The following is a 13,833-nucleotide window of genomic DNA, read 5'->3' on the forward strand; positions in this document are numbered from 1 at the left end:
TTCCCAAAAACCTTTTCCAATCTGGTGGGGGAAGGCGGGGTGGGTGAAGGGTGGGGGGGTGGAGGGCTGAGAGGTGTACGTTAACTTTTGTTTGCAAAATTTCAGCCAAATCCATCTTATGAGTCAAAGGTTATTATCAATTAATTTTTTGGGTTTTCCTATGGTACTTGATTGTCAACTATAGTGTGGCTTCTGAAGTCGAGAGTGGAACACCAGCTCTCTTTCTGGTAGTGGTGACTACCAGGGATTCGAGTATGACATGTCCCCTACTGTATAAAGCGTCTGAAGATGAGGGTCTGAATATTTTTTTCCACTCTCGGGTTGACCTCCCTAGTAAGTGAAGGTGTAGAAAGAGACGGGCTAATTCTCTTTTTAATGGATTGTAGAAAGAGAATGGTCTGGCTGACGGGCTTCTTTTTTCGTCATGAATGTCTTCCACAGTCAGTACTATCACCTACTGTTTCTTCAGTTTAGATGTGGAAATGGTGAGCAGCGCTTTTAAGTAAGTTGTTGTACAACAACTGATCATCAATAGGAGGTGTATGTCCACTGTCAGGTGCTGCAATATCTGGGGTCTCAATGATTGTGACATCTGGATCCTCCTGGTAAAATGAGTCAGGGTCTTAACTAGGGTTGGATTAAAGTAAAGTGAGTAGATCCGACTATCAGTGAGCTTGACGTCCTAACATGTAATGGGGCTTGCTGCACAGCCAGAGCCAAGAGGCTCTACTCCCAACCTCAGAAGGTAAGTAAGGAAAAAACAGGGTGGCTCTGGATTGTTGTGCTAGCCTAAAAAGTCATGATTTAACTGATCATACGTATCCTCGGCAAGATAAAAGTTTTTTTTAAATGTGTTGACTACAATTTATTCTGTATAATTCAACACTTCAGCCCTTCAGCCAACCCGTGTTTCGACAGTTTGTCTTTGTCAAGGCAATGCTGAAATCTCTGAGAAGCCTTGGTGATATAATGTGGGGGTCGTTTTCTGTGAGTAATAGCGATCTCAAGGTTGAAATAGCTCTTCATATGGAGCCTTCAAGCTTGTTTGTTCAGTTCAATGAGAATGCTCAATTGCACAGTGGCTGGTTGTCAAGTGTATATACCCGATGGGAGGCGAGGCATCCCTCAATTTCTTGCGGTCTGCGCGCATATATATGTAGAGCTACTTTAACCTTGCGATCGCTATTAGTCACAGAAATCGACCCCCAAACTATATCAACAAGGCTTCTCACAGATTTCTAAACACGTGCAGCAGGCTTTTTCGGCACTTGGTCGAAAGGCCGCGTAGCGCCTCCTACCGGCGTACAGCCTTCTTTCAGCTGCTCTGTCGAAGAGCGGCCTGGGGTGATGTGTTTAGGCCTGCGAGCATGTGCATCCTTATCACCAGATTCTCTCCCCATAGCACAGACTGCGACTGCCTTTTGGGGCTTGGGACTGACACGTGGGAGCCTGATTGTTTCCTTGTTATCTCTTTGGGCTCCAAACCAGAGGCTCCACTGCCCTGGCATTCCAGATTAGACTGAAAGACACTGGCAGTGGTTTCTGACTCGCCCATCAAAGACATCATACGGATCCTGGTATCATCCTCAGTCAAGACCTTAGGGGTATACCTAGACGCCACCATCTCAATGTCACGCCAAGTCAGTTCCATCGCTTCCTCTGCAGCCTATTCTACCAAAACGACCCTTTTTGTCCACTGAGAATTGCCTCGTCATCGCCAGAACCGCCATAGGTTCAAGGCTGGACTACTGCAATGTCCTCTTCACTGGCACCTCGTCTACAGAATTTAACAAGTCATGTCAAATAATGCGCTCCGAGCAGCCCTTATCATCCCAAAAAGAGAACATATCACGGCAGCAAGGAGGGAAGCTCACTGGCTGCCCATTAGGGAGTGGGTTCTATTCAAAACACTGACCATCACTCACAAGTGCCTCACCAACACAGCCCCTCCCTATCTCTCCCAGAAGGTAGTCAGAGCCTGCTTGTCCAGACCTACCAGAACAACGCTTGCCCATTGACTCCTACTACCCAATGTCAGACGTGCTAAAGCGGGAGGCGCAAGTTTCCCTTTCATTGCAGCAAAGCAATGGACCTCCCTGCCCCCAAACTCAGAGCAGAACCATCCTACTGGGCATTCCACAAAGCCCTCAAAATGTGGCTGTTCGAATAAGTCAAGCTCGTATGATCCTAATGTCAATTGTAACTGAATGTATATGCCATCCATCCACCTTTAACATATGTATGTGATCTCTGTAACAGCGTCACAATGCCCCCAGGCTGCTGCATGCTTTATACATTAATTTAAAAAAGTACATATATATCATAGGGTGTGCCCACTGCTTGGTTCGACGGTCCTTTATGGTCTTAGCCCTAAAACGTTTACAGGAAGCGCAACTGGTCTTTTGGTAATCTTGAGGAAGGCAGTAGTTACACACTCTGTGAGTGTCCTTCCACAGATATTTTCTGTTGCAGTTGGGAAAGAATTTAAATGGAGTTCGCTTCATGGTGTATATAGATATTAAGGGCAGTAAGACTGAAGCAGTAAATGTAAGAAATGGTGGTATGCATTCTTTGTTAAAAAGGAATAGTCCCCCCCACTCTCCTTACTGCTAGGCCGAAGCCCGCTGCCGGAACGATCGTCTGGTTCGGCAGTCCAGTTGGTCAGCCATCGAGATGTTCGTTGCACGGTAACCGTCGAAATATTAATAAAAGTTAAAATAACTCAAAAGTAGCCTAGCTACGGCACTCTGCGAGAACAGGTCTATCCACGATGGCGGAAAGAAATAATGTGAGGGACCGCGACGTGTGCGGGATCATGGGTACAGTCAACGTCACACGAAGGATAAGATTACAAACGCGTCTAGTCGAAGTCCCTTTTTTCAAAAACTTCATGTGCAATACTCCATGCCTACCACTAGATGTCAGTGTATGCAAAGTATGTGATTCTAAGCAGAACCGCAAAACTCCAAAATATATATATATAACACCAAGAAAGTTATGGTGGATGAAAAAAAAAATTCACCTGAATTGTGAACGTAGGAAAGTCCATTTGAGCCAACTCACACATTCCACAATGCCACCTAGTAGCCATCGCTGGAAGTCCACCTCCAGTTCTGAGCCACAACAGCAAGGCATTCAGGTGAAAGGGTTTTTTTCAAAACTTTTTAAACCCACCATAACTTTCTTGGTGTTGTGAAAACGTGGCAAAATGCTCTAGCCTTAGGCTGTCAGAACTATACTGCACTGATGATCCCTAATAAGGGTGTATGTAAAAGGGTATGTAGTTGTCCTGGTAGCCTTGCAAATGTCTGTCTTGGGTGTATTAAACTATGTATAAAGTAGCACTACCTCTTAGACAAAGACAATTTCCTGGAGAAAAATGTTTGTATTTGAGATAATTTGCATACCCACAATGCCTTGCTGTGGTGGCTCAGAACAGGCATGGAAAGTGTGACTTGGCTCAAATGGACTTTCATATATATATATATATATATATATATATATATATATATATATATATATATATATATATATTCACTAACAAAAACACTGTTAAAGGGACATTATATTAAGTTGCGCTACTAAAAACCTATCACCTTTACTGAAAAAACTATGCTAAAAGAACGTTGTGGTTGCAGTTCCCTATTAAAGAGCTATGAAATTCACTGACAAAAAACATTGTTAAAGGGACGTTATGGTTAAGTTGCACTAGTAAAAACCTATGCAATTCAATTGACAAACGTTGTTACAGGGATGTTGTGGTTACAGGTAAACCGAAAAAAAACAGCAATTCGCCAGTTATGGTAAGCTAAGCAACCATAACTCGCGCTACCACTGTGCACTGCAAGGACTAACACCCAAGACATCAAAGATGACATCACAAATGGTTCCGTACTGCAACGGAACCAAAACGTTCCGTTGACAACGGTTTGTTACTCATTCCTTTGCTGCCCTCATGATAAACGTGTGGAAAGGCCAAATTGTCTGGTGTATGTATCTATTTGCGCTACCCCTTCCTTTTCTAAATAGTGTTGATGTATTTTAGCAATCACAGATGTACATAGTAAGCGTTTGTGAGTGTTTGAGTAGTTTCTCTTTTTGTGTTAACATTGCATGGTGAATCTGTGCCGTACAGTACTGGGCGAGAGGACTACAGATGAGCAATATCGACGTTTCCTAGGGAGACTGCACCTGGCCGGCGTATGTGCAATCACACTGCAAGTATCCGTAGGACTCCATTAGTGGCCACATGTCTGCATCTTCTAATGCACTTTTAAATAGTTGTGGAAGCGCATGTGTATCCGTTATACACCTATACCCATGCATAGGTCATCCACTATGTGCTGGTAACACCGCACCTGTCGGCAGCCATACGGATTCATATGGTAGGCTACCGCATTTCAAGTACTCCTGCCGACTACGTGAGTGGCTCTGCAAACTTACCAATGTGTGGCTGAAGCACGACTGGCTGTATGACGCCCACTGGTAAACAAGGAACAGCCACCTGCAGGGTAACGTAGGTGTGTTAAATGTTGCATTAATTTTATTGATGTGCTGCTTGCCTTTCTATGACCTGTGAAACAAGCACATTGTGTCTGCACTGAGCAGTGTGACGGAAAGTGTCAAGAGGTCGCCTGCGGGTCGTACAGTTGAAGAAAACATGTAACTGCAGGTGGGACAGTTTGTAGTGAGTCTGCAAAATGGCAAAGCTGGTCCGGCTTGGTCACGTACATAAAGGCATGCAAAGGCAAGTAAGCAAACAGCAGAATGTGCAGAGCGCAAACAATGTTAGTGGTGGTTAAAAAAGAACTGTAGCTGCATGGGTCGCACAGAATAAATGCCGTCCTGCTCCACGTAATGAAGCTGTGTTTCGCGTTGTTCTAAATATTCTTGTATTCCAGAATGTATGCATCTCCGTGAATGCTACTCCTAAAACTAATGGCGTAGCATGAAGTGTTTGTACTGCATGTGACAACAACTGAAATGAAAGCACAAGCGACCAGTCTGCAGTCTATTGCCCTACCAACAATTACGTATGGTAATTTCATGGACAGCATTTGCCACAGCTGCTGCGTTATAGCTGGGGAAAACTGTTTGTGCTGTGAAACGTCATATTCCCATGTGTGAAGTACGACATAGACACATGTCGTACAAAGGCACAAATACACTTCTTCGCAATGTACCGCGCTTTCTCCATTTGCGGACCAAATAAAATATTATGCAGCCACATCGGTGTCTGCATAATGTGATATAAAGTTATGCAAGAGATCGGAAACAAAAGCATGACCTGGGCAAGTGCCTCCTTCATCGCAAACAGCACTGAAACTCGTGTAACATGTTGTGCAATTTTCCCACCACAATGAACAACAATAATGTTGCCATGATTGCGTGTCACCATAGTGTCACACAGACCAAACCAAAATAAGTCACTTAATTGTAGGTACTCCATAGCACTACATATCCACATGATAGATTCCAAAATAAGCAGCCACTGCACAGTATTTCGAACTCCCCTAAAACCCATGCGCTGTGGCTCGTGAAACACACAGCCATAACCAAACCCTCTGCAATCCTGTCAACAAATACACTGTGTACCACAATCTGTGTGTACACACCACACCCAGAAACCTTATTGACCAATCCTGCAGCCTTTACAGGCCCATTTCTATGGCCGTCATCTGCAAAAGGGGCGTATCTAACACGTGCCACCCTGCAACTATCGTGATATTCACTGACTTTTCGTGCTGTGCGTGGCGGGAGTGGGGGAATAACTTTCAACCAGGGTAGGGGACGTTGTTAGTTGTGGTGGCTCTTAAAAGTGCCTTTTTTTAAAAAAAAAATGGTTTAAAGGTGCTCCCATAGAAACACCTTTTTTTACGTTTTTTCCAAGTATTTTTGTGTTTTCTACATTGGCTCACATTCTTACAATAGGGTCTTCAGTGCAGCCTGTAGATTGTGAAACACAATGTCATTGCCACTGGTCGACAAAGACATGCCATTTCCTTTGAAAAGGTATATATATCGAGTACCAATGTTCTCATACTCACAGGATAACATCCCAGCAGCAGCACTCAAAAAGTCACACATGCTTCTGTTGATGAGACCCCTTCCGACCTCTGGCTGGCGACAGGAATCATTGGAATAGTTCCACACTATTCTCGGGGGTATACATGAGAAAAGCACCTCGGCAGTGGGAGAAATGTGCTGCACTGCTTGCATCATCTTCTTCAGTTGACGGTACACACGGGAACAAGACATGGAACCCAAAAAGAAGGGTCCAAAGTGCACGACCACAACATGTACAGTTGCGGAAGTGGCCATGCGTCGACATTCTATAAGCACGCCGCCGAAATAGCACGCTTTGACACTGCACCACAAAGTCTCCATTCACTCCAAACCGAAATTGCCACAAAAGCCTTCATGGAGGGCATACATGAACAGATCTTTCACAAAGGCATCACCCACGAAAGAAACTGTGCTTCCTGCCATGTTTGCCAGCCGCACTACACAAAATAATGGAAAAAACTATTGCCGCCCTTTCTTGTGACGCACACCCTGAGCACCTGATTGGACATTCCCCACAGTCCCATTTGCATTGGCCAGCATGGTGAGAAGCGCAGAATGTGGCACGTACCTTTCCCCAAGTACCGCGAGGGCCGTGCCCCACTGAAGCAGGAGGAGGCCTTCTCCCTATTGGTGCTCTTGCCTGTGACGCACACCCTGAGCACCTGATTGGACAAAGGCTTTAGTCCCATTTTCATTGGCCAGCATGGTGAGAAACGCAGAATGTGGCACGTACGCTTCCCCAAGAACCGGGAGGGCCACGCCCCAGTAAAGCAGGAGGACTCCTTTTTCCCTTTCCACTCCAGCCATGCATGCAAGGCGCTAGGCTCTCCCCACAGAAAACACACCATAGTACAGGCTATGATTAAATGATCGTGTCATGTGCACTGCATTCCCCATCTGCAATTGAGCCTGCCAGCTTTCACCCTGGGCACATATTTGCACGCATGGCTGCTTAACGTTGCGTTGGGTGTGCTGGACCATATGTAGGAGCCTGTGTACGTTAGCCATAGTTTACATGTGTGCTGCTGAGCATGGCCTTTCATGCTGCAATATCTTACAGCACTCCCAAAAGCAAGGGGATTATAAGGGCCAAACCATAGGAAATGCACATGGTGGCATGTGGCTCCCTATTGTTCAACAGGGGCAATGATGTACACCATTTGCTAATTTACGCATAGCAGCTCTCTTGCGCATTGTACCAAGTGTACAATGTCCTCCACAAACACCATTGTGTAAAAGTCACAAACTTCAAATGCATGCAAAGTGACAACTGCATGGCTGCAGTATGTTGTGGTGGCTGTGATGAAGGCCTAGGCTGTTGGGTATAGGTGTGGTGAACGGTAGGTAGGAGGTTGTGTGCATAGGCCATGTTTTACATGTGTGCTGCTGAGCACGTCCTTTCATGCTGCCAGATCTTACAGCACTTCCTAAAGCAAGGGTCTTCTAAGGGCTTAACCATAGCAAACGCAAATGGTGACATGTGGCTCCCTATTGTGCAACAGGGGCAATGATGTCCACTGTATGCTAATGTACGCATAGCAGCTCACTTCTGCTGCTCTACCAAGTCTACAATGTCCTCCACAACCATTGCGTACAAGTCACCAACTTGACATGCATGCAGACTGACAAGTGCATGGCTGCATTACATTGTGGTGGCTGTGATGAAGGCCTAGCCTGTTGGGTGCATGGCTTACGGCCTATGGCCTTCGGCCATGCACCCAACATTCTAGACCTTGCCCACACCCAGGGCAACATAACAAAGCCATGCAGGCGAACATGTAGGCATGTGCCACATTTCAGAAAGGCAACATAGGCACCAGCACTTCTACCCAACCTCTGCACCCTAAAGCAGGAATGCAAGCACACATGTTCCACTTACCGTAATGCACAAACATACCACAGGATTTGGCACCACTACCCACTTCCAATCAGAAACCATTGTAATAATGCCAACCAAACAACACAATCGTCGCAACATTGGTCCTGCTCTCCACACTGTACTACGTGCAGTACTGCATAGTGCACTTCAACACTTACTAATCCGCGCAATGCACACTACGCAAGCACATGTAAGATCCATTTGCACCGTAACCTCTTCCATATTTACACTATTGCATTAGTGCACCCAGTGGACACAGTACACGACAGGTCACTGCAGCATCTCCACCCATACACCGACAACTGTACGATGTTCTATCAATCACCACACCCATGCAACCAACAATGTGTGCAATGCAGCCAAACCACACACAAAAAGCGACAATGTGGCACCGACTTTCAACCAATGGACATACCTTTTCAACCAGAGGACATACTTTTCTGTGCAAGGGCTGCAGCCCTGCATTAAAGGGGCTACAGACTTAACACACACAGCACACCATAGAACACCCTATCTATAAATGTGCATGTCTTGTGGAATGCACTCCCCTTCTGCAAATGTGCCTGTCACCACTCATCACAGAAAGACATTGCTGCTGCAGCTGGCATGCCATAACGAAGGCTGCCTGCAATGACCACACAAGATTGTTGCCTGTTGAGGTAACCGCGAATTGGTGAAGCATCCACGGATACCGCGGGCACACCACCGTCTTCTTCTAATAAGATGTATCACTTGCAGTATTTCTCACTCCCCCACCCTTTCCATCCCTTCTTCCCACCACCAGATGCCATAAACTATGTTTTCCAGGCCCTTTCACCACTGCACTGCCCTCGGAAACAACATGCCGGCGTTATCGAAAACTAACACGTCATCGTACACTGCAGTGCATTCATATTTTTGACCGCGCAACGAACAGGGAAAAGGGACGCTGGAGCGGAGGCAGATATGACTTTTAGTGGCCACGCAGTTACATACAAGAGTCCCAGCCATGAACACAATGCATTAGGGGCTTGGCACACACACCACAGCACTGTCCTCCGATACACCATGGCGGCGTTTCCCAAAAACAGCACGCTTCCCCCCAGCCAACCACCGGCCGCGTCCACTGTTCGCCGACAGCATGGCGTACCGCGGGCCAATGAGACTTCGGCCCATGGAGCAAACAGGGAAAAGGGTCCGTACATTGGGATGTACATTTCAGTTCTTTGCAACAGACGTACTGGTCAGATTTCCACCAAACACACAAAAGCACGGCTTCTGACCAAAGCCCTCGCTCCTGCCACAAATTTGGTGACAATCCATCCAGCCATTCGGGCTGCAGCCGTGTGCAAAGTTTTTGCCCATTCAGTCTATGGAAGAAGAAAAATGTGGAACCCCCTATAACTTTGCCCCCCCTGCATGAAACCTCACCCAAATTGGCGAAAAAATTCAGAGCCGGCCATATACTTTTTTTTGCAAAGTTTGGTGAGGTTTCCTCCAGGGGTAGCGAAGTTATAAGCTGCCGAAAAAGTGCTCTTCCTATGAGTTTAGCAACTACACAGAATATATATATATATATGTAGAGAGAGAGAGAGAGAGAGAGAGAGAGAGAATGAGCGAGAGAGAGCGAGAGAGAGAGAGAGAGAGAGAGAGAGAGAGAGAGAGAGAGAGAGAGAGAGAGAGAAGTAATGACGAACTCAGATGAAAAATGCTGTGCCGCTCTCCTGTTACAGGCATTCCCTGACAACACTGTGACTACCAGGGTTTTTTTTATGACAAGCTGTGTCAGAAGGGTCGTATAGTTGGATATTTTTGTGGCAATCCTTTTCAATGATGCTGGCAAAGGGGTGAGGACTTGAGAATTTGATGGCAATCTTTGGCAGGAGGTGTGTACCTGGGAATTTGACTGAAATTGCTGGCAACAGGATTTGAGCTTGGGGACTTCATGGCAATTAGTTGAATACTTGGGCATCCAATGGCATCCTATACAATGGTGAGAAATATGAATATCTTTCCAAGTTATGACAATCGCTACCAATTGGTCACACACCAGACTATTCGATAGCAATTGCTGGCAGGGTGACGAGTACTTAGGCGCTTGACGGCAATCCCTGGTTTAGCAGCAAGTACCTGCCCATGTCACGGAAAACCTTTTAAATGGGTTGAGTATCCAACGGTTCAATGGCAGTCCGTGGCAATGCAGTGATTTCCTATGCATATAATTGTAATCACTTGCAATGCAATAATGCATGTGCAGATGGTGGCAATGCCTGGCAACGGTGGGAATAGGTGTACATGCAACGGCAATACCTCACACTGGTGCGAATCTTGGTCATTTAATGACAATCCCAGGCAGGGGTGTACGTTCCCGGTTACTTTATGGAAATGCCTGGGAAAATATAAGTACTTCTGCATTCAATACCAATTTCTGATAATGTGTGCACATAGGTATTTGATGGCAATCCCCGACTCTGATTCCTGATACATATCGGCCAATTAATGTGATTCACGTGGTATTTGGCGACAAAGCCTTGCATACGATGTAAATACATCAAACATGATGCCAATACATGGCATGACATCTGCACCTTGTCATTTGGCAGATATGCCTGGCATCTGATGTCAATGACTGTTGTATGGTATGAGCACCTCGACACTTGATCTGAATGCCTGAGATGAGGGTGAAACATGTAAAGTTGCAAGATACTAACCAGGCATAAACTAAATCACCCCCTGGAATGAATGCCTCTTCACGGACACAAAGCACAAAATGTCCTAATCGCCAAGAATGAATGATCAAACACCAGTGGCTAGTGGCAAGTCCAGGGTCGTGGCCTGCTTGGCATGTGGTGAGTACCTGGCTATATGATAGGGTGCAGTCTGATGAGACAACGCCTGGAAAAACAAAAATAACTCTGCTATACAAAAGCTACAACTTTTTTTGACAAAATGTGTTTGTATAGTGCGCCAGGTCACAGTTTTGCAGCGCTATAAAGACAATCTTGTACTATTACCCAACTTAATAGTACACGTTATTGACAGAGTAAGGGTAAGACAGCGAGCCTTCCCCTTGGAATATGCATGTTTCTTTTAGTTTGTGCACAGATTTCTATAGCAGGCAAATTAACCAGTTGAGCAATGCCAGTCGGATAGCCCAGTCAGTCTCAGACTCACTCTTGTGATCTGTGTTCAAAGCCACGGGTTCAAACTACGGTTCACAGATTCAAAGCAATGCAGGGCAGGACCAGCTTAGTCCTGTGTCCTTTTGAGTTTACTACAGTGGGTAGGGTTAGCGAACTGTAACAGCTTCTATTGGCAACGCTAAAAAAAACTGTAAAAATTGGCTAGCAAAAAATATGAGACGAGTCATTATTAAAAACTAACTTTCCATTCGGTATGAAAGATTGAGGTTACCTTTTCTTACGATTAACCAGAATGCATGTTTTTTTCTGTTTTCTTACTGCCTGCTCTATATGAATAATACACATTTTCAATTCACTTTTATTGAAATATGGAAGTGAAATACCTGGATTGGGTGGGGAAAAAGACAGCCACATCCACTTGGCATATGTCTGACCCCGCCCCAGCTAAACTGGCCTTTCTGAGGCACGGACCTTTGGGAGATCTTATTTACAACGATACAAATCGAAGTAAATGCAGTAAGACGCATCAACAAAATTAATGACGCTACTATTACTTGAGGACATTTTAAGGTACACGCTTTAAAATATGTGGTTCGGTGTAAAAAGATCTGATTAAAAAAAAATGTTGAAAGCGTAAATGACGATGAGGCAATATTGTGACATTTTGTAATTAATGTGGAGTCTCTTCTACAATAATCTAGGTTGGCGTCAAACCAATAACCATTTTTATCTTGTCCTGGCGTATGCCCCTCACTCTACCTGAGAAGAAGCCCCTTCCATCCTCTTCTTCTTGAAAGGGGATGCCCCCTCCTCCGTCGGGCTGGCAGGATCCTGGGAGATGGAGCTGGCACCGCAGGAGGTGTGAAATCAGAGAACTGTTACTTGACAGACAGGCTGCCGGGGTCACGAAGAGGGAGGCGGCGGGGCCCGCAGTGGAACGGGGGTACTTACAGATTTAATTGGAGGTCGTATGAACATATGGACACAGGCGCAAAAAGTGGGGTAGCGGCTAGGGGGCAGTGTTGCTACATGAACACGGTGCCTCCAGGGCTCAGGGGGCCACCAACAGTTAGTGGTGCTCCCTTGGCAGGGGGGCCCTCCATACCCCCTTGCTCGCTCCCAGGACTCCCCACTTAGAACCAGTGCATGCTGGGAGGAACGGCCCACCCTCCGGCTTAGAAATAGGACGAAATCATAATCAAAATTAATAAAAAAAAACAATAACAATACTAGGGTCTTTTTAAGATCCAGAGAAAATGGCCATCGTTAAGACATTAAAAAGGGTACAGTAGAAAATGTAAAGCACCCAAAGAAATCACCCCCTTGTGTCTGACATTTAGCATAAACCGTATAAAATGGTATCGGGCGGTGAATCTCCTACCTATTTTCTCCATGCCAGGACCCTTGCGCAGCATTGCATGCCGGGGATTGTGGTTTGCACTGGGCGAATGCAATTTTTTTTCTACTGACGCATGCGTGAATGAATAACTTTCCTATTTTAATTACTTTAGCATCCATTATCAGTTGCTGCCTAGATGCTGCAGTGCACCCGAATCCCTTCGTACAAAATAAATAATGGCAATTTTTTTCCCCGTTCCGGAGAAAGATTCTATTGTTCTAAACAAAACATGTTGATAATTCCTAAAGTCTACATGTACTTTTCATCATCCTAAATATGCCACTCCCCGAACAAGGGCTGATCGGTAAAAGTAGACCACTCTCTTTGTACTGCAGGCATCTCTCTTTTGGGCGTTCTCGGATATTACTATATTTGAAAACGTTATGTGCAAGTTTAAATGCATTTTTTTTTACAATTAATATAAACATGAGGAGCTGCCAGGTTGCTTATTCATTTTAATCAGTGACGTGGGGTTCGAGACATGAATTAAAAAAAAAGCATTAAAAAAATCGAATTTACTTTTAAACGAAAAGAACCTATTTTTGATCAATACAACTCTTACCATTATGGAGCGACATACATATTTCCCTGAAAACAGCTGTCACAGTTGGGACACAACTGGGGCCACAAATCGTTAGTGGAAATTATAGATGGTAAAACACGCGGTTCTGCCTTCGTTGATATCAATTGTTTTTCCTCCTGGCTACCTGATATACTGACTACTTGTTCTTCACACTCACTGTTTGTTTTTTGTCACCATGTTCCAGTTACAATGACTACATGTATTTACTTCAGCTTTTCCAACCTATCTTCACATATTTGGACATCCTATTGCAGACCTGATTTCACTGTTTCTTGAACATTAATAAAACGATTTGAACACCAAAATGGTTTCTACTTAGTGTAGTGTAAGCTCTCCATATGATGGGTTATGCTTCAACGAGGGCACACAGGAGATATCTTTGAATGAAGTGTATCTGGTTTCTGCATGTTTGTGATCTTGTGACGGCACAGATTTCTTCTAGTCTTCCCCCTTTCATGCATTCTCTCTAGCTCTCCCTTGTCCACTTCTTCACACCACTGTCTGATAATGTCACTGCACTGCGCACACTCACGCTTGACTGCTGCGATTGGCTCTGTGTCCTTGTTCACTACATCACCACCCTTTCCGAGAAAAGAAGGACGTTGAAATCAAGAAAGAAGGTTTGCGGTTCATGCAGTTTAAAAACGTTCTGCTTGCTTGGAATCCTTTGTGTCCTATGTGACTGTTTTGGCCGACTGTCTTCTCTTTCCTTGTATTTTCCTTCTTCAGCATCTTGGTCCTCTTCTGTGGTAGAAGTGTACCAAAAAAAAGTAATGAAACTGTG

The 13,833-nt window shown here is 45.0% G+C and overlaps 1 protein-coding gene across 1 annotated transcript in view; it reads right to left on the reverse strand.

Moving 5' to 3' along the window:
- Window positions 1-12,418, reverse strand: part of LOC138567571 (zinc finger protein 271-like) — a 359,962-nt gene extending 347,544 nt beyond the window's left edge. Inside the window, exon 1 of the mRNA XM_069645925.1 lies at window positions 11,827-12,418. Within this exon, the coding sequence (XP_069502026.1) occupies window positions 11,827-11,847 (21 nt within the window). The 5' untranslated portion in view covers window positions 11,848-12,418. The remainder of the gene's footprint in view (window positions 1-11,826) is intronic.
- Between the last annotated feature and the right edge of the window lie 1,415 nt (window positions 12,419-13,833).

The sequence above is a fragment of the Ambystoma mexicanum genome, chromosome 2p (assembly GCF_040938575.1).
Source record: "Ambystoma mexicanum isolate Mex_15411 chromosome 2p, UKY_AmexF1_1, whole genome shotgun sequence".
Lineage (NCBI taxonomy): Eukaryota > Metazoa > Chordata > Amphibia > Caudata > Ambystomatidae > Ambystoma > Ambystoma mexicanum.